Source organism: Ornithorhynchus anatinus, chromosome 9, assembly GCF_004115215.2.
Source record: "Ornithorhynchus anatinus isolate Pmale09 chromosome 9, mOrnAna1.pri.v4, whole genome shotgun sequence".
Classification (NCBI taxonomy): Eukaryota; Metazoa; Chordata; class Mammalia; order Monotremata; family Ornithorhynchidae; genus Ornithorhynchus; species Ornithorhynchus anatinus.
This window is the reverse complement of record NC_041736.1, coordinates 40,629,508-40,649,357: the sequence shown is the minus strand read 5'-3', so window position 1 is coordinate 40,649,357 and position 19,850 is coordinate 40,629,508. Positions and strand designations below refer to the sequence as shown.

The following is a 19,850-nucleotide window of genomic DNA, read 5'->3' as shown; positions in this document are numbered from 1 at the left end:
AATGGGGATCAAGACTGTGGGCCCCACATGGGACAACCTGATTACCCTGTATCTAACCCCAGCGCCTCTGCACGTAGTAAGCGCTGAACAAATACCATCATTATTAATAATGTTGGTATTTGTTCAGCGCTTATTATGTGCCGAGCACCGTTCTAAGCGCCGGGGGAGACAGTAGTAGTAGTAAGCGCTCAATCTGGATGAATGAATGGGAGGAGGGGAGGCTGAAAGTGGCTCCTCTCACCCCAGCAGGTGTGGGGAGGGGGGAGAAGCGGCCTTGCCCCTGCGGACCAATGAGGGTGGGTTTTGCTGGGCGGGTGGGCGGCGGCGGCCAATGGGCGCGGGCGTTGTTGTTCCCGGGCAGAACTGGGCCCCGGCCCGGCCGCTCTCTGGTTTTGTTTGAGGCCCGGGCTGGGGGTCGGGGGGGGGGGAGGGTGGGGCTGCCCGAGGGGCCGCTGCGGTGCTGTGCGGTGCGGGAGAGCGAGCGGAGAGAGGTGAGGGGCTCCATGCGGGGCTCAGGCCCCGTGGCCCCCCCTCCCCAGCTCCACCCAACCATCCCTCCACCCCAAGGACCAGCCCAGGCCTCGCCCCCTTGCTCCTCCCCCCCCGGGCAGCTCGCTCCTGCACACTTAGGCCTTGACAACCCTCCAGTCCAAAGCCAAAAGGTCCAGGCTTGCAGCTCGGGGTGGGAACTGAGGCATGGGAGGTCAGGATGCAAGCCACCCCCCGCTCCCACCCCAGTGGGCCGCTTCTCCAGCAGGTGGAAGGCCAAGGAGAGCTGCAGAGCGGCTCTTGACAGTGGTGGAGGGCCCCAGGCTGGAGCTGAGCATGGTCTCCTACTGGCCCTCTTACGATTTTGCATTCTGGTGGGTGCCACCTGGCTTCGATCCATCCTCAGCCGTGGGGCCGGAAGACTCCTGCGCTTCTCAGTCTGGCTAAAGCAGAATGTGCAACTCCAGGGGATTTGGAGAGCGGGGCAGACCGGACGGTAGCACGATGGGGTCGATTTGGATCCCCGGCCCTCAAGGCCGAGGGACCCGGCGGGCGCGTCTTCCCAGCTTTCTCCGGGAAGCTCCGGGGCAACCCCTAGGGCCTATGCTCACGGCTTCTCTTCTTTTCTTTTCCCAGCTCTAAGGGCCAGTTTGGGGCAGGAGGATGCATGCCCGGCCTTACCATGGAACTGCGCTGTGGGGGGTTGCTCTTCAGTTCCCGCTTTGACTCGGGGAACTTGGCCCATGTGGAGAAGGTGGAGCCTGAGGCTGGTGAGGGGGAGGGGGGCGGGGGCCCGCTCCCCACCGGCAGCATCTCCCCCGTCCCGGACTACGAGTTCAACGTGTGGACGAGGCCCGACTGTGCCGAGACTGAGTTCGAGAATGGGAACAGGTACGGAGCGGGAGGGACGATGGTCAGAGCCCCCGAGCCCTCTCCCGTCGGTTCCCCTAACCTTGCCCCAACCCTCCCCCGACCCCTCCGACCACCACCATCTTCCCATTCCCGCTCTTCTCCCTCCCGCCGCCCTCCGACCGACCGACCGCCCTGCACCTCCTCCCGTTCCCCGATCTAGGGGGTCTCTCATCCTCTGCCTTCCCAATCATCCTTCCCTTCTCACTTGCCCCCACAGGTCCTGGTTCTATTTCAGCGTGCGGGGAGGCGTTCCAGGAAAACTCATCAAGATCAACATCATGAACATGAACAAGCAGAGCAAGCTGTACTCTCAGGGCATGGCGCCCTTCGTGCGCACTCTGCCCACCCGTCCCCGCTGGGAGCGGGTCCGCGACCGGCCCACCTTTGAGGTACAACCCTCGCAGGGCAGTGCGGGGGCTAATCTGCGGGTTGAGACGGAGGAGCAGGGTACAGAGGTCCTCCCTCCGGGGAAGCAGGGAAAGGCCCGCCTCTTACAACACCAGAGAGGCTGTTTGGGTCTCAACTCTGACTCCTTCCCTCCCCGAACTTTCCACGTTTCCGCGTCCCGAGGCTAGAAAAGCGAAGTGTGGGCCGGGGAGCCAAGACCCCAGTAAGAGTGGGGCCGGTTGCCAGGGCGGTGGGGGCGAGAGGCCGGATTACCGGCCAGAAGGCCAGGCTGACCGGGCCGGTCGTCGTTCCCTTCTCTGCCCCCTCCGTCCTCCCAGATGACAGACACGCAATTTGTGCTGTCCTTCATTCACCGCTTCCTGGAGGGCCGCGGGGCCACCACCTTCTTCGCCTTCTGCTACCCCTTCTCCTACAGTGACTGCCAGGAGCTGCTGAACCAGCTCGACCAGCGCTTCCGAGAGGACCACCATTCCCTTAACAGGTGCCGTGGGGAACCCTGGGTGGAGCCCTGCTAGAACCAGGGAAGGTGAGGGAGGGGCAAGGATATCAAGCCAGGTGCCGGGGAGCTCCCCCGTACCTGAGAGTGGCAGTGCCTCTCGGGGAGCCGCCTCGCCGGAGGCAACGGTGGGCACGGGGGGCCGGGCCGGGAAGTGGCACTGGGATCCCACCCGTCCATTCCCGAATCCCCTCTGGGACTCTGGCCAAGTTTTCCTGCTCACCTTGGGGAGCCTCCCTTCCGGGTCAAATCCGAGCATCTCGAGACTCACGCCTGAGCCACGAGCACTCGGCTTTCCTATAACTGGAGCGTCAGCCCGGACCGGGGAGGTCCCAAGGATCCGCCCTGCGATCCAGACTTGTCCCAGCTGGTCTGACGTAGCCCAGTTCCTCATCATCCCCACCTGGAAGGTCTCAGAGGTCGAGTTGACTGCAGGGAACTGCCCATTCCCCCGTCCCCGTTCCCATCTCTGCACTGAGGACCCTGAGGGCCTCCCCTGGCCTGATGCCCCCTATCCCTCCAGCCCCCTGGACTCCATTTACTACCACCGGGAACTCCTGTGCTATTCTCTGGATGGGCTGCGTGTGGACCTGCTCACGGTCAGCTCCTGCCATGGGCGGCAGGAGGAGCGAGAGCCCCGACTGGACCAGCTGTTTCCTGACACCAGCACTCCCCGGCCCTTCTGCTTCTCCGGCAAGAGGGTGAGTGAGCCGATGAGCCGGGGAGGGGTGGCGGGGCGGGAGGGAGGAGGGGAGGAGCTAGGATCGAGCCGGGCCAGCCCAGTGGGGCATTCGGCCAGCCTCTGGCGGCCCCGGCCTACACTCCAGGCCAAGAGTGCCATCCACCCTGCCCTCGTCCCCCCGCCGCTGTGTCCCCAGCAGCCAGCCGGCCGGCCAGCCAGCCCGCCCCCGCAGTTGACAGGCCGCATGTCGCTTCCCTCCCCACCCTAGGTGTTCTTCTTGAGCAGCAGGGTCCACCCCGGGGAGACGCCCTCCAGTTTCGTCTTCAACGGCTTTCTGGACTTCATCCTGCGGCCCGACGACCCCCGGGCCCAAACCTTGCGTCGTCTCTTCGTCTTCAAGTTGATTCCCATGTTGAACCCAGATGGTGTGGTGCGGGGCCACTACCGGTGAGCTCTCCCCCCCCGCCAGTCTCCTCCTCCCCCGTCCCTCTCCTTCCCCTCGCCCCCGACCTCTGACTCCCGGTGAGAGCCTCTCCCCGCTCCCACCCATCCCTGGGCTGAATACTGATTGCCCCCTGAGGAGGCACTGCCCCCCTGCCCCTCACCCTCACTGCCCCTCAAAGCGGAACGTCCACTTGCCCTCTCCCGGGGACCCGCTGGAAGGCTGAGGGAGCGCGGGGTCGGAGGGGGGACTGCGGGCAAGGCCCTTCCCAGGCAGGAGAGGGGCTGGCGAATGGCAGACATTCCCCCAGGCCCCACTCCTTTTCAGGATCAAACCCCAGACCTGGGGCAGAACCAAATCGTCCCCTGGGACCCGGGGCCCCGTTCAGTGCAGGGGGTTCAGAGGCTGGAAAGCTGGAAGGCACTTCCTCTTCTCAGACTCCCCCGACTCCCGCTGGTTGGCAAGTTGTTGTTGGGAGCCAGCCCAGCCCTCGGGGTTTTGTCTCAAGTCCCACAGTGCCCAGGAACGGCTCAGGCCGAAGGGATCTGTTCCCGTGCCAGGGGAAGGCGGCCCCGCAGCCTTTCAGCCTTGCTCTTCCTCTAACTCCTCCTCTCCCTCCCGCTGCTCCTCCTCCTGGGCTCCCTCGAGCCACCCATCCCTCTCTGCCGGAACCTACCGGGCTCCGCTGTAACCCTGCTTCTCCCACAGCACGGACTCGCGAGGGGTGAACCTGAACCGTCAGTATCTGAAGCCGGACGCCGTCCTGCACCCGGCGATCTACGGGGCCAAGGCGGTGCTGCTCTACCACCACGTCCACTCGCGCCTGGGCCCGCACCTCCCGCCGGCGGCCCCCTTCTCTTTCCTCGACCGAGCCGATAATCTCCACAACGGGGCCCAGCTGAAACCCCGATCCAGCGGGGGCCGCCCCAAACCCTGGGTCCGGGCCGAGCCGGGCGACCGGGACCCCGGCAGCCTGTGGATCCTGGCCCCCGGCTCGGGTGAGCTTCGCGGGCCGGTGGCCGAGGAGGTCATCCCCCCACAGGAAAGCGGCGTGGCCTACTACGTGGACCTGCACGGCCACGCCTCCAAGAGGGGCTGCTTCATGTACGGGAACAACTTCAGTGACGAGAGCGCCCAGGTGGGCACCCTGTGGTTCATGCAGGGGTGGGGGGGCCTCCGGAGAAGACCTGGGTTGGGGACCTTGGGGGAGCGGAGGGGGGACAGAGAGCCTCGTAGGGCAGACCGGAGGCAGGGAGGGCGTTGGGCCAGGCCGGGCAGATGGAGCAGGGATTCTTCTGGGGCCTGGGTCACTCGCAAGTTACTCTGAGAACATCAACCTGGAGAGACTTGCCAAAAGGGGAGATGGGTTTTCTTTCCCTCGCCGAGGGGAGAGATTGAGAATGCACAGCCTTTGCGGGGGGCAACTTGCGTGCGCGGTCGACTAGCCCTCACCGCCCTTTCCGGGGCCTGAGCCGGTCCAGGCTCTCAGGTGCGCTGCCTTAATCGATGGCAAATACTGAGGGACTCCCCCATCTCTGTACGTTAGGGGAAGCTAGAGCGGTGGAGACCCAGGCTTCTTCCCCTCCCCTGTCTCCCCACTCCACCCTCCACCACGACCTCTGTGCTACTTCCCCACCCCCGACCCCATCCGCCTTTGCCTCTGAGCCGGTTCCCCGTCTCCCGTCTCCGTCCCCGAGCCGGCTCCCCGCTCCCGCCTCCGTCGGCGAGCCGGTCCCCCTTCTCCCGCCTCTGATCCGGCTCCCTCCTTCGCACCGCCCGCAGGTGGAGAACATGCTGTACCCGAAGCTCATCTCCTTGAACTCTGCACACTTCGACTTCCAGGGCTGCAACTTCTCGGAGAAGAACATGTACGCCAGGGACCGGCGCGATGGCCTGTCGAAGGAGGGCAGTGGCCGGGTGGCCATCCACAAAGCCTCAGGAATCATCCACAGGTGGGAGCCGGGCCTCGGGGCCGGGAGGGCTCAAGAAGGGAGGATGGGTGTCCCGGGAAGCCCCTACTCACGGCCCAGTGTGGAGAGGGGGAACGCAAAACCGTCCCGGGCTGACTGACCCTGAGACCTCAGCGAGGCCACCTCGGGCCTCCTTAGGCTACCGCAGCTGATGGGAACATCCCCGGTCCCCCCCGGCCCCGGCCCCCTCACGCTCTCCTGGTAGAGGCCCCCCCCATCCCAACTGGCAGTGTCTGTCTAAACGGGGTAGTGACGGGGTCTCTGTGTCTCAGCTACACGCTCGAATGCAACTACAACACGGGACGGTCGGTGAACAGCATCCCCGCTGCCTGCCACGACAACGGGCGAGCCAGCCCCCCTCCCCTGCCCGCCTTCCCCTCTCGCTACACCGTAGAGCTGTTTGAGCAGGTAACGGGCTCACGGGCAACAGAGCGGGCAGCGCGACAGCACTAAGGGGGAGCCCGAAAGCCAAGGGGCCGTCCCGCCCTCCCTCCGTCGACCTGACCCGCCACGCTCTGGCCCCACAGGCCCTCCAGGTGCACAAGCTACCGCCTACATGGCCGCAGTTGGCTCTTCCTGTACAGGGTAGGGCCCTTCCAGTCCCCCACCCGAGCGCCCCCCCGACCCGCTGCCTCTGCTGCTGCTTCTCCAGGGGTGCCCCCTCGCCTCACGTCAAACAGGAACAGACTCGCCTACCCCCCGAGGGCGGTGTGGGGGAGGTCCGGGGGCCACCGGAGAGCAGGGATGGTGCTCCCCAAAGGGTCCCGAGCAGCTCGCTCTGCAGAGGAGTCACCCGCTCCCTCGATCCCAGAACGCCCCGGGAGAGAGGACAACTGGGAGGAGCCCACCCGGGCCAGGTTGCAGGCCTCACTTCCGGATTAGCTCCTCCCGTCCTCCCCGCATGCGGCTTTTTGCACCCCGGCCTCGGCCCCCGTTTCAGGGCGTCCGGCCCTCGCTGAGCCAGCCTCCCATTCCCTCGGCAGGTGGGACGGGCGGTAGCCATCGCAGCTCTGGATATGGCGGAATGTAACCCCTGGCCCCGCATCGTGCTTTCGGAGCACAGCTGCCTCACCAACCTCCGAGCCTGGATGTTGAGGCACGTGCGCAACAGCCGGGGACCGGGCACCAGCCTGAGTCTGAGCAGCGGCAAGAGGAGAGGCCCCCGGGCAGCACCCAAGGGTTCCAAGTAAGGCGAATGGCATGGAGTGGAGGAGCGGGAGGGGGGCGATCCGAGAGGGATTTCCGGACTCTTCCCCGTCCCGGGGAAGAGACGGGGAGGTGTCCTAGAGGAGACTCCCAACTCAGGGGAAAGAGGGGGGCAGTCCTAGAGAGACTCCAGGTCAGTGGAGGGGGGAAGATAGAGGGGAACAGTCTTAGAGAGAGTCCCGGTGAGGGAAGGGGTGGGAGAGGGGAGCAGTCCCAGAGAGACTTCAGGGTGGTGGGAGGGGGAATAGAGGAGAGCGATCCTAGAGAGAGTCCTGGTGAGGAAAAGGGGCGGGAAAGGGGAGCAGTCCTAGAGGCGCTCCGGGATGGTGGCAGGGACGAATAGAGGGGAACGGTCCTGGTGAGGAAAGGGGAGCAGTCCTAGAGGCACTCCGGGATGGGGGCAGGGTCGAATAGAGGGTACAGTATAGAGAGAGTCCCGGCGAGGGAAGGGTTGGAAGAGGGGAGCAGTTCTAGAGAGACTCCTAAGTGAGGACGGAGTCCGGAAGGGGGGCGGGTCGTGGCGGGAGGAGAGAGCGGCGATGGAGTCGTCCCGTCGTCCTCCTCCCGGTCACCCGGGGGTGACGGCTGGGAGCGAGGGGGGACTGGCTGCTGCCATCGACCTCAGACTCCCGCGCCCTTTGGCCACAGCCCAGCTCGAGACGAGGGCGGGGTGAGGTGCTCTCTCCCACTCCCCGGCACTGACTTTTATGTCATTCCCTCCCTCCGCCCAGCCTCTCCCCTCACCCCCCCCAGAGATGACTTCATTGGCTGATGTGGGGACCAATGCTCAGGGAGCCCTTAGGCACGTGGATCGTGCCGTGCCGGTAATCTGCCGGTGTACACTCCTGCAGCTCACGGGGAACGCTACCCCTCCCTCACCCCCTCCCCACAACACACGGCCGAGGCCCGGCCGAACCCCGCCAGAACACCCTCCCCGCCCACTTCCAGAAGCTCCCATTCCATTCCTCCCACCCTCCCCTCCCTCCCCCAATTCCTACCGCGCCCTCGGGCTTCCCACCAGGTGGAGGAAGCAAGGAGAGGGGCCGGTGTACGGGAAGCCACCGGAGGGGCCGGGATGGCCCCCTTCCGGGCCCGGCTTCATCCCCGCGTTCTCCCGTTTCTTCCCCTAGCCATTTCCCCAGCTCCTGCTCTGAGATGGCCCTGAGCCGGGCCCGCGGCTTCGGCGTGGGGGCCGTCGGCGGGAACGGGACCGGCGGCGGCAACCAGCAGAACTCTCCGCTCCTCCAGGCCTCGCCCAGCTTTCCTTTCCCCGGCGGCGGCGGCGGCGGCGGGCCCCCCGGGCTCCCAGGCCTGGGCCCCAGCCCCCAGAAGGGCAACCAGCGGGTCCTGGGCTCCGTGAGAGGTAAGCTGGGCTGGGAGCCTCTTCAGCAGGTGCTCCACAGTTTGTGGTGTTGCTGGGGGAAGAGACAGCCGTGAAGATCGGTGCCGATTCCGGGACCAAGGGCTGAACCAATAAAACCGGTTTGTAGCGGAACCCGCAGCTTCTCCTGAGACCTTGGTGTTCCCCGCGACGGCGGGAGCGGCGATGGCGGGGGGCCCGGGGGCCACATTGCAGCCCCGGGCCGGAGCCCCAGGCCCCTCCACGCCAGAGCCCAGGGAGCCGTCCTGGGAGCTGGAAAGAACCAGCGAGACGTCGTTCGGTTTCTGCCCTGGGCGGTCGGGACGGGCAGAAAAGGACTCGACTTCTCCTCGGTGTGGACTCCTGTGGGCAGAGCTGAAGAAGCGGAGATGGGATGGGTTTCCGGACTCAAGGCTCAGGGGCTCAGGTGGCCAGTTTGGTGAGATCCCAGGTGTATCCTAAAGGCCTCGGGAAGGGCTCCGCCCCGGAGCCCACGCTGCGCTAACCTGGCCCTCTGAGAGGATCTATGAATCTAGCCTAGCTCCAGGGTCTCCCCAAGGCGTCCGGAATCGGCCAGCCCCAAAGCTCCGAGGAGGGAAACGGGGGTCCGAAGGATTTAGCCGTTCACCGTCCCACCTCTCCGCACCCCAATCCCGGGCTTGGGGGAGCCGGGCCAGGTAAGAGAAAATGCAGGCTGAGGCTCTGGGTCTCTGAGAGCCGGCCAGAAGGAGCTGCAGGTCTCCTTTGCCTCGGGGAGCGTGGAGCAGGACCCCGGAGTCCAAGCCGCAGAGAGCCCTGATGGGAGGTAACTGAGGCTAGTCGGGGGCTCCACGGCCTCGCAGATGACGGGCCGCTTTTATTCCAGCTCTCCACCAGCCCGACCCGGGGTCCGGCCCTCCCAGCCCACGGCCGGCGCTGCCCGGCCTTGGCTCGGCGCCCGTGGGCAAAGTCTTTGGAGGAGCCGGTTGGCCGGGCCGCCTCCAGGATTGAGGGCCGGGGTCTGTCCTCGGGAGGGAGGGGGAGAGGGACGAGCAAACTGGGCCATGGGGGACTGGTGGGCATCCCCAGGAATACCCTGGCTGCAGGACGCTCTAGATCCTGAGCAGCGGCCTTGCCCCCCGGGACGGCCTAAAGGCCTCGACTGCCTTCTCTAGGGCTGGGGGAAGACCAACTCCAAATGAGTATCCCTGGGCTCACAGCCACGTAGACCAGCACTGAGGGGGCTGGGGGCTCCAGCCCAGAAGCGCCAATGCAACTAGACGTGCCGGGGGGCCTCAGTCGCCTCGTCTGTCAGGAAGTTGGCTCCGTGCTTAGAGCTGAATTATCCGCCTCCGCTCGGCCGGCCCCCGGGTCCGGTCTCACATCCCCATCCGGGAGATCCCGGTAACCCCGCTTCCTCCTTTCTAGGATTTTCAGCCCCTAGCACTCCTCTCCCCTTCCTTCTCTGGGACCGCAGGTGGCCGGGGAGCCAAGCAAGACAGAGCCAGGGCTACCCAACCCCTTTCTGGAGAGGCAGACCCCCGTAGGGAGCTCACAGCCGACCCCCTGTAGCCCTTCCGGACACGTCCGCTTACCTACTCTACTGTTTAAGCAACAAGTCACATATGGAGCCACTTCTTCCTCCGATGAAGAAAATCAGTTCAGTGCGTCTCACCCGTTAGATTGTGAGCTCCTTGAGGGCAGGATCGGGCCTACTAACTCTGCTTTGTGCCCCCTCTCCCCCAGGGGCTTAATAGAGGCTCTGCACAGAATATGACTGAATAAGAAACAGGCCTGTAGTGAAGGACCTTTTTTTTTAATGGTATTTGTCAAGCACTTAGTATGTGCCAGGCACCGTACTAAATGCTGGGGTAAAAACAAGCTATTTGGACACAGTCTGTATCCCACATGGGGCTCAGAGTTTTAATCCCCATTTTAAAAATGAGATAACTGAGGCACAGAGAAGCTGAGTTGCCCAAGGTCATAGAGCAGATGAGTGGCAGAGCTGGGATTAGACCTTCCGACTCCCAGGCTTGGGCCGTATTCGCCAGGCTGAGTTTTGTCCTCTTTCCACCCTACCAGATGTGCCTTGAGACCCTTCCCTCCCCTCCCCACATCCTCCTCAGTCCGTCCAAGTAAACTTTCAGAAACATCCTTTAGAGCCAAGGCATTACATCGGAAGGGAGGCGGGGAGCCGGGCCCCCTCGGGCAGAGAAGCAGTATAGCCTAGTGGATAGAGCAGGGGCCTGGGACTCAGAACCCGGGTCTTAATCCCGGTTCCGCGTTTGTCTGCTATGTGACTTTGGGCAAATCACCTAACTTCTCCGTGCCTCAGTTACCTCCTTTTTTTTTTTCCCATTGTATTTAAGTGCTTACTGTGTGCACGTGCCAGGCACCGTACCGAGCGCTGGAATAGATAAAAGTGAATCGTGTCCCACACGGCACTCACGGTCTTCATCTCCATTTTACAGATGAGGTAACTGAGGCCAGAAAAGTTAAGCGACTTGGCCGAGATCACAGAGCAGACAAGCGGTGGAGCCGGGACTAGAACTCGGGACCTTCTGACTTCCAGGCCCGTACTCTCTCCACTAGGCATCCTGCCCTCACCTGTAAAATGGGGATTAAGACTTTGAGCCCCATGTGGGACAGGGACTGTCTCCAACCCCGTCTGCCTGGCACATAGTAAAGACTTAACAAGTACAAGGATTATAATAATAATAATTATCGTTATGCCAACTTGGCATCCAAATCCAGCTGAGGCTGATCAGGAGCAGAAGGGGGCAATGGCACAGCTGCTGCGACTTCCAATTGCCCCAACCTGCTTGTACACTACGCGCAATGTGTGTATGGTCGTGCCTGCGTGCAGAATAATGCCCAATTTCTAAGCCAGGCTCCTCCCCATCCCCGGCCTAGCTCTCAGCCAAAAGCCATTCAAATAGAGGGAGTTGAGACGGTCTCTAGTGGCCTCTTCCCTTCCTCCCTCTTATCCTTTTGCCTGCTCCTCTGTCTCACCCTCCCTCCCTCTCTTTCTCTCGTCGCCTTTACTCCCTCAGTGCTCTACCCCAAATTGGCCTCCACGCTCCAAATGAAATCTCAGAGGGCTTTCAATCCGCCGAAATTTGCTTCTCGGGGATTTTCCTCCTAGAACCGTCACCCTGAGGAAAATTCTTAAGCAGCTCTAAATCAAGCAGTGGGATTTTTTTGAGCGCTTACCACGCGCAGAGCACTGTGCTCCCCAGAATGCAGGAAGCCACCCCCCCCCCCTTTGCTCTCGCCCCACCTTTGTCACCTGGGGCGGGGAGCGGAATTTAGGGGTCCCGCTCCCAGGCAACAATTGCCAGGAACCCTTCCCCAGCCGGCAACTGGGAGGGTAGAAAGAATCGACTCTCCCCTTCCTCCCTCCCCCGCCCCCTCACTGTGCAGGCCTCCTTCAGCCCCATCTGCTTTTGTGCTCTGTGGTTGGCACAGGCTCCACTTCCCCCACTCGGAGTGGCCCCAGCGGTGCTGCTCACTCCCCCACACTTCCCTTCCTCTCCCCTGCAGCAGCTGTCCTGGCTGTCGGCATGGTCTGGGGTGGCGGGCCTCAGCGGCAACAGCAGCATCCCTCGGGCGGCGGGAGGGGGCCGGCAGGGACACGCTGTCCGCCGCCGGACAGCAGAGGGGATGGGTCGAGAGCAAGTCCGCAGTTCCACGCTGTGATTCGGGGCTTGACAGGTGGCTCCTCTCCCCGACCCCCCCCCCCCCCCCATCTATGGGGGCTGCGGCGAAGTCATCTTGGGTGTCGGATGCTCCCCTCCCTCATCCCCCGTCGTCTCATCTCTTGGAGCTCCTTCTGCTCCCACTCCTTCCTCCCGGCCCACCAAACCCACCCCCCTCCCTTCAGCCCCGGCAGAAGCAATGGGACGCAGAGAGACCGACCTTGTATACTCCCCTAGGGTTCAATACGGTGCTCTGTACCCAGAAAGCGCTTAATACATACTCTTAGTAGCGGCAGTCCGGAGCCAGCCCTGCCAATCCTGCAGCAGAGAAAGGAGCTGGGGAGAGGCAGCCCCCGCCCCCTATCCTCAGTCAGAGGTCATGGGTTCGAATCCCGGCTCGGCCACTTGTCAGCTGTGACACTTTGGGCAAGTCACTTCACTTCTCGGTGCCTGTTACCTCATCTGGAAAATGGGGATTAACTGTGAGCCTCACGTGGGACAACCTGATTCCCCTGTGTCTACCCCAGCGCTTAGAACAGTGCTCGGCACATATACCAACATTATTATTATTATTCCCCGAGGCCTCAGAGAGCCAGTGAGCGGAGACCGGGGGGAGGAAGGAAGGGGCAGAGCTATGACATCCCCACAAAGAACCTGGGGCACGGACTTCGGGCCCGGCTTCCTCCTCGCGGGCTGTCCGTGCTCTGGGTTTCCGAACGGGCCGAGCTGAGGTAGCGGAAAGGAAGCGTTCTCCTCCTGCCAGCGGGGCTGATTTCTATTCCGGGGAGCGGCCCTCCACAGACCCACCTGGGTGCCAACTTTGGATCTGGAGTGAAGGGTGAGAAGGGCGCTGAGGCAGGCGGGGCTCCTGGGACCCCGAAGACCAGGTCGGGGCCTTTCCGTCCCAGTTGGGAAATCCTCAGCCGTTTCCGACTCCGGCGGCACCGGGCAGCCGAGCCCGGTCGGGAGTCGAGAGCCCCGGAAGCGGCGGAGGCCACAGCAAGGGCATCGCCCGGGCGGCCGGACAACCCTCCGCTCCCCCCCGGGAAGTGGGCCGAGCGGGGGTTGTCCCTCCCCACGCTGACCTGCCCTTCTCTCTGCTTGTGTCCCCTCTGCCCAGAGCCCCGGAGCCAGGAAAGGAGACGGCGGCAGCAGCCACTGACCCTGCGCTCTCCTGGGCGCGGCTTCAGCCAGGCCCCGACCCAGGCCCCGGTCTTGGCCCCCCGCACCTCCGGCCTGACCCCCACGCCCCGTTTGGGTCCCTGCTGCTCCCTGCCCGCCTCGCTCCGCCTAGCAGGTCTGTACCCCCTGCTGCCGGCATCTGGGCTGGCCGCCCTCCTCCCGGCTCTGCCCGCCAGGGCCCGGGCCGGCCCCCACCACCACCGCCAGACTCTGAGCCAGCACCCGTCACCCCTCCCGGCCCCTGGCCCGCCCCCCACTCTGCCCCCTGGCCTGTCCTTCCTCCGAGAGCAGCCCGGACTGGCGGGGCCCGAGGCGGACGCCGCTCTCCTGGGCCGGGCCACCCTGCTCTAACCCAGCCGCCCTGGCTGGCCCTTCCCTCCAGAGGACACTGACATTTTATGACTTTTTATAGACGTGGCCCAAAATAGAAAAGAAAAAAACCCTTCACGTGTGCGGCGCATCCTCCCCCTCTTTACGGGGCCCCTTCCCGCAGCGGGACGAGGTCACCCGCTTCAACTCGCCGCTCTGAAGAGCCGTGAAATATCAGGGCCCGGGGTGGAGAGAGCCAGAGGCTTCTCGCCTTTCCCGCGTACATCTGCCGCACACATGTTTGGACGTGTTCTCGTCTGCGTGCGTGTCTCTGTTTCGGTGTAGCGGGAAGGGACCCCCACCTGTGTGACGGTTATTTCCTCCCTCCCCTTGGAGCGCCAGGATCCGGCTGCGAGATGAAGTACGAGAGTGGCCGAGCGCCCGGGTTGCAGTCACCAGGCCGGGAGGGGTGGGGGGCAACACCCCGGCCCCCCGACTCCTACCACAGTCAGCTGGAGGCTCCAGGTCTCTTGGGTTCTGACTCTCGGACCAGCAGAGGCCCCAGAATCCTGCGGTCACAGGCAGAATTCCGTAAAATGGCCAAGCAGAATCCAGGACGGCTCAATTAATCCCATATAGATTGGGGCCAAATCCTTTCTGGGCGAACGGGATTCTTCCCGGACAAACTGGGTTCCGGTCGAGGGGAGGCGGGGCGTTGAACCGGTCCGGAGAGCAGTTAATCAACGAGTGTCCGTGCAGCGCACCGTACCGGGTGCTTGGGAGCGTACAGTGCAACAGAATCGGTGGCCGTGTTCTCTGCCCAAAATGAGCTCACCGTCTAGAAGGTCCCACGTGGATACGGTCTCATTTCCCTCACCCCGGGGCCTCTGAAGAGCTATAGCGGCAGCTCCGTCGGCGACGGACGTGGTCAGATGGAAATAGAGAGCAGTCACGATCACGGAGAGTCACAAAAGGGAGACGACCGTGGCGGCTGCTTTTCAGAGAACGAGGATGTCCCGAGAAGATTGAGAGAGACGGGATGTGATTCCTCCCCCCCCCGCCCCGTGGGCTCCCGGGTCAGCCCGAGGAACCGGGCCTTACCGAGACCCAGGTGGGACGCCCCCTTGGTCTTCTCTGCCCTGATGACGGGTGTCTCTTGTTCCCTAGGGAGCAGCTGCTCAGCCCTGTCCTCAGGGGACAAGCCGGGGGCTGTCATGGTCATCGGGAAGGGGCTGTTAGGGGCCGGGCCCCAGGCCCCCTGCAGCAGGGCTCAGCTACAGGTAACGCTTCCCGCCACCCCCGGCCTACCCTCCGGCGTCACCGTCCCGCTGGGACCCGGTCCCTTTAACGGCATCGGCATCGGGGGAAGGGGCAGACGCAGCAGGGGCCCGGAGCTGCCCCCGCGACCAGAGGGCTGCGCCCCGGGGGTGCTCGTCCAGCCTCCCCCTCGGCCCCCGTCTCCGGCCGGAGCCCCTCTTAGATGCCCCCCGGCCTGAGCCGCTCCTCTCTCCGCTCAGAACTGTCCGAGGAGAGTTCGTGACTGGAGGGGCCTCGGATTCCCCAGGTAACGGCCCACCCCCCCGCCGCTGCCGCCCCCGGGAACGCTAACGGCCACCGACTCCGGGATCCAAACCAGGCGGAGCCGCCCGGGCCTCTGAACGGGCTTAGGCGGGGGGCCGAGCGGGGGAGCCAAGGACAGACTCCTCTCGGCAGAGCAGGGGGACGTTTTCCACGCTGAGCCCCTTCTGCTCAGTCAGGTGCTCCCCACCCCCGGCGCCTACGCGGAGAGACCCGTTACTCCGGAGCCACCGGGCCCCTCCGCCCGAGCTCCCTCCAACCCCGGACTCGATGCCGGCGAAGCCCGCGCCCAACGCCTCCCCGCCTCGGCCAGGTGCCCCCCCGTTCTGCCCTCGCTTCCGGCGAGGGGCTGCTGCCCGTGAAGGCAGGGCCGGCGGGGAGACCCTCGGGAGAAGAGCCTTCCCCTCAGCCTGGTCCCGTCTACGCCGCAACGCCGTGGCAGGGTGAGCACCCGGGGGCCAGGAGCCCAGAGCCGTGCCCTCGCCTCCCTCCGGGAACCCTTTCGCCGGTCCCCGGCCCCGTCCCTGCCTCTTCCACCCTTCCCCGCCACCAGCTCCGACTCCTCCCGCCAGCTCCACGACGCAGGGTCCCAGAGAGGCGGGGACGCGGCTTCCACCCCAGCCGCTTGTGCAGGGATCGTTTCCAACCCCCCGGCCGCGGGGTTCCCGAGGAGCGGCTGACCTCCCCCCGGCCCCCTCGGACTTTCCTTTTTCTTCGTTTCAGGTTTCTCGGGGCCGCCCGCCCACAGTCCCGTTCCGTCCCGGCCTCCTCGCCTTTCTCCCTGCCTGACGGCGACGCCCGGCCCCAGGCGCGTGGCGGAGGGGGGCGTCCCTGGTGACATTTCTTCCATCCGGACTCTGGGCTTCTCTCAGCTGGGTGCTTTCCTGGGCCTCCACTGGATGGGGTGAGGTCGAGCGGGGAACGTGCTCACCTTCTCCCCAAGCAACCGCACCTCCTTGGGATCCCTCTCCCCTACCCCCCATTCGGGGCCACGACACAAGCCACCAGCGGGGGACGGATCAGAGAAACGTAAACTGCCGGACTCCACCGCCCTCTCTAGCATTCGGGCTTTGCGGATTCTCTCTCCATACGTGTGTGTATATATATATATATATATATATATATATTTTTATATCAGTGGGGTCGAGAGAATCGGTCTCCGTCCCGGGCCCCTATTTAAAGGCAGCCTCTGCTCTTACTTGCTTCCTGGAGAGGGGAGGACCGAAGAAATAAAGGTTGTTTGGAAAACCCCGGCAGCACCTGCCGTTTGTCCAGGGGGCAAAGGTGAGACGGTGGAGTGTGAGAAAAGAGGTTTCATGTCTCCCCCCCCCCATCTGGCCTCAAGCCTGTGATCTTGTTTCCGAAACAGGGGGCCGGAGGGGGCCTCTCTGCACCTGCAGACAAATCCACCGGGGCTTGTTTCCCCTTGTCCGGGGAGAGGGCAAAGCCTAAGCCTTCAGTGATCCACTCCTCTGCCTTCCGGCGAGGCTCAGTGGAAAGAGCCGGGGCTTGGGGGTCGGAGGTCATGGGTTCAAATCCCGGCTCCGCCACTCAGCTGCGTGACCGTGGGCAAGTCACTTCACGGGGCCCTCTGTAAAATGGGGATTAAGGCTGCGAGCCCCGCCTGATCGCCTTGTATCCTCCCCGGCGCTTAGAACGGTGCTTGGCACGTAGTAATTATTCCTTCCCTCTCTGTCCCCTTACCCGCATCCCGCCTTCAAGCGTGGCTCAGTGCAAAGAGCCCGGGCTTTGGAGTCAGAAGTCACGAGTTCGAATCCCGGCTGGGCCACCTGTCAGCCGGGTGACTGCGGGCAAGTCACTTCACTTCTCGGTGCCTCGGTCCCCTCATCTGTAAAATGGGGATGAAGACGGCGAGCCCCATGTGGGACAACCCGAATCCCCCGGGGTCTACCCCAGCGCTTAGAGAAGCAGCGTGGCTCAGTGGAAAGAGCCCGGGCTTTGGAGTCAGAGGTCATGGGTTCAAATCCCGGCTCGGCCACTTGTCAGCTGTGTGACTTTGGGCAAGTCACTTCCCTTCTCGGGGCCTCAGTTCCCTCATCTGGAAAATGGGGATGAAGACTGGGAGCCCCACGTGGGACGACCTGATTCCCCCGTGTCTCCCCCAGCGCTCAGAACGGTGCTCGGCACGTAGTAAGCGCTTAACAAATACCAACATCATCATTATTAGAACAGCGCTTAACAAAGACCAACGTAATTATCATTCCCTCGATCCACCGGACATCCTCCGTCCTAGGCGGCCCTTTCCTCCCACCCAGGACCGGTCCCCGGGGTGGGGGGGGGGAGGGTCTGAGGGATGATGGATGACCGAGGGCGCCAGCGGTCCCCGAAAGCGCGCCCCGCTTCCCCCCAGTCAGCCAGCAGAGCCTCGAGAGCGAAGGGAATGGTTTAATGGACGCCCCCCCCTTTGCCCGGCCGGCTTCTGGCCGATCCTGCGGTGTCGGTCGCCTCCTCGGGGGGTCGAGGGGGGTGCCATCCTCGGCTCGGGCATCCTCGGCCCAGCCGCTCCGTGGGGCAGGCGTCAGCCTAGAGGGCACAAAACGGGGAGATGAGGGGGGCTATGGGGGAGACGCCTCCCCCCCCCCCGCCCCTCCCCCGGCTCAATGGCCAGAGCCCGGGCTGGGGAGTGGGAGGTGGTGGGTTCGAATCCCCGCTCTGCCCCTTGTCAGCTGGGCGACCGTGGGCCAGTCACTTCCCTGGGCCTCAGTGACCTCGTCTGGAAAATGGGGGCGAAGCCTGGGGGCCCCCAGGTGGGACCAGCTCATCACCCTGGTTCTCCCCCGGGTCTTGGCACCCCGTAAGGGCTTAGGCAGCGTGGCTCAGTGGCCAGAGCCCGGGCTGGGGGGGGGGGGGGGGTCCGAGGTCGTGGGTTCGAATCGTGCTCTGCCACCTGGGCGGGCCAGTCACTTCTCCGGGCCTCAGGGATCCCATCTGGAAAATGGGGGTGAAGCCGGGGAGCCTCACGTGGGACCTCCTGATGACCCTGGATCCCTCCCGGCGCTTAGAACAGTGCTCAGCCCCTAGTGAGCGTTTAAGCGGCGGCCTGGCTCAGGGAAATGAGCCCGGGCTGGGGAGTCCGAGGTCGTGGGTTCGAATCCCCGCTCTGCCACTTGTCAGCTGGGCGGCCGTGGGCCAGTCACTTCTCTGGGCCTCAGTGATCTCATCTGGAAACGGGGGATGAAGACTGTGGGACCCCCCCCCCCCGATGACCCCCGTGTCTCCCCCACTGCTAATTATTATTATTTATTTCTATTATTATTTGTAGTGACATTATTACTGTTTTTTCAGGGCGAGGGTCCCGGGCCCTTACCTGGGGTCCCTCGGGAGGGAGGGGGAGGACCCGTCAACCTCCCTCCTGCTTCTTGGGGTTGTTGACGGCCACGTAGTGGTAGAGGACGACGAGGAGGAAGAGCGACACGCCCAGCATGTTGGCGAAGATGGCGAGCTGCACGTCCGTGATCATCCTGCGGCGGGGGAGACAGACGGGGATGGAGGGGAAGAGCTCGACGCCCCCCCCTCACCCGCCCCGCTGAGGTAAAACCACGGCCTCGGCCGCCTCGCCGGAAGTGCAGGCCGCAGCCCACCCGCTTCCGGCCTCTCTAGCCGCCCCGTCTCGACTGCTCCCGGCGGGCGGGCGGGAGGGGGGGCGTTGCCGGGCAACCCTCAGGGGGCGTGGCCTCCGCGGGGCGTGACGTCACCGGGGCCCCGCCCGGGGGGAGGGGCGGCTCTGAGCGGCCGCGCCGGGCCGTGTGCAAAAAGTCACGTGGGGAGCGGGGAAGCGCTCACTAGGCGCAGAGCGCGGTTCTAAGCGCTGGGGGAGATAAACTCGTGCAATGGTCACCATCATAATAATGTTGGGATTTTGTTAATAATAACGTTGGGATTTGCTAAGGGCTTACTAGGTGCAGAGCGCTGTTCTAAGCCCTGGGGGAGAGATAGATTCATGCAATAGTGATCATCATCATAATAACGTTGGGATTTGTTAAGCGCTTACTAGGTGCAGAGCGCTGTTCTAAGCACTGGGGGAGAGAGATGCATTCAATAGTGATCATAATAATGTTGGGATTTGTTAATAATAACGTTGGGATTTGTTAAGCGCTTACTAGGTGCAGAGCACTGTTCTAAGCGCTGGGGGAGAGACAGGGTCATCAGGTTGTCCCCCGTGAGGCTCACCGTCTCCATCCCCATTTGACAGATGAGGGAACTGAGGCAGAGAGAATAATAATAACGTTGGTATTTGTTAAGCGCTTACTAGGTGCCAAGCACCGTTCTAAGCGCTGGGGGAGATACAGGTTGTCCCACGTGAGGCTCACAGTTAATCCCCATTTGACAGATGAGGGAACTGAGGCACAGAGAAGTGAAGTGACTGGCCCACAGTCACACAGCTGACAGCGCTGGGATTCGAACCCATGACCTCTAACTCCCAAGCCCAGGCTCTTGCCACTGAGCCGTGCTGCTTAATTGCTTACTAGGTGCTGAGCGCTGTTCTAAGCGCTGAGGGAGTTACAGGGCCATCAGGTGGTCCCACGTGGGGCTCCCAGTCTTCCTCCCCATTTGACAGATGAGATAACTGAGGCCCCGAGAAGTGAAGCGACTTGCCCGAGTTCACACAGCCGCCAAGTGGCGGAGCCGGGATTAGAACCCAGGACCTCGGACTCTCAAGTCCGTTATCTTTCCACTGAGCCCCGCTGCTTCTATTAATAATAACGCTGGTATTTGTTAAGCGCGTCCTCTGTGCCGAGCACTGTTCTGAGCGCTGGGGGAGAGACAGGGTCATCGGGTGGTCCCACGTGGGGCTCACATTTTTTAATCCCCATCTTTAGAGATGAGGGAACTGAGGCCCGGAGAAGGTAAGTGACTCGCCCAAGGTCACGTGGGCCCAGCCGGGGCACAGCGTGGGCACAGAGGAGGGAGCAAGGACGGCTGCGGTGCTTTCGGGTCCCCGGGGCCTGACCACCCCCCCCCCCAGGCCGCCGCCCCCCGAGCCCAGCTGGGCACAGCTGGTGGGGCCCGCCGGGCCGGGGGCTGCCCGCCAAACCCCAGCTCCGGGGAGGTCAGAGGAGGGGCAGGGAGGACCCTCTCGCCCCCTGCCCCCTTGCCCCCTGCCTGGTTCTTCCTCTG

At 63.8% G+C, this 19,850-nt stretch overlaps 2 protein-coding genes across 3 annotated transcripts; one reads left to right on the top strand and one right to left on the bottom strand.

Annotated features, from left to right (window-relative positions):
• The first annotated feature begins 432 nt into the window (after positions 1 to 432).
• Positions 433 to 15,959, top strand: AGBL5 (AGBL carboxypeptidase 5). 2 transcript variants are annotated; one of them, XM_029072470.1, is made up of 16 exons: positions 433 to 491; positions 1,126 to 1,380; positions 1,619 to 1,790; positions 2,127 to 2,290; positions 2,829 to 3,006; positions 3,256 to 3,434; positions 4,138 to 4,567; positions 5,212 to 5,381; positions 5,672 to 5,807; positions 6,383 to 6,585; positions 7,736 to 7,968; positions 12,763 to 12,939; positions 14,301 to 14,413; positions 14,651 to 14,697; positions 14,887 to 15,154; positions 15,435 to 15,959. In XM_029072470.1, exons 2-15 carry the CDS (start codon positions 1,157 to 1,159, stop codon positions 15,071 to 15,073), a joined length of 2,613 nt encoding a protein of 870 aa, XP_028928303.1. In that variant the 5' UTR covers positions 433 to 491; positions 1,126 to 1,156; the 3' UTR covers positions 15,074 to 15,154; positions 15,435 to 15,959. The 2 variants fall into 2 exon arrangements, with proteins under 2 accessions (XP_028928303.1, XP_028928302.1); XM_029072469.2 differs by lacking the exon at positions 433 to 491 and adding an exon at positions 667 to 863.
• Positions 15,960 to 17,097: 1,138 nt separating this feature from the next.
• On the bottom strand, positions 17,098 to 18,309 carry OST4 (oligosaccharyltransferase complex subunit 4, non-catalytic). The gene is made up of 2 exons (XM_016227256.3): positions 18,040 to 18,309; positions 17,098 to 17,255 (listed from the first exon to the last, which is right to left on the bottom strand). Exon 1 carries the CDS (start codon positions 18,190 to 18,192, stop codon positions 18,073 to 18,075), a length of 120 nt encoding a protein of 39 aa, XP_016082742.1. The 5' UTR covers positions 18,193 to 18,309; the 3' UTR covers positions 17,098 to 17,255; positions 18,040 to 18,072.
• Positions 18,310 to 19,850: the final 1,541 nt, after the last annotated feature.

Coding starts and splice junctions, on each gene's coding strand:
- AGBL5 (XM_029072469.2), top strand. CDS start 697: ATGGGAGGTCAGGATGCAAGCCACCCCCCGCTCCCACCCCAGTGGGCC. Junction 864..1,125: donor TCTTACGATTTTGCATTCTG/GTGGGTGCCACC, acceptor TTCTTTTCCCAG/CTCTAAGGGCCAGTTTGGGG. Junction 5,808..6,382: donor CCGTAGAGCTGTTTGAGCAG/GTAACGGGCTCA, acceptor TTCCCTCGGCAG/GTGGGACGGGCGGTAGCCAT.
- OST4 (XM_016227256.3), bottom strand. CDS start 18,192: ATGATCACGGACGTGCAGCTCGCCATCTTCGCCAACATGCTGGGCGTG.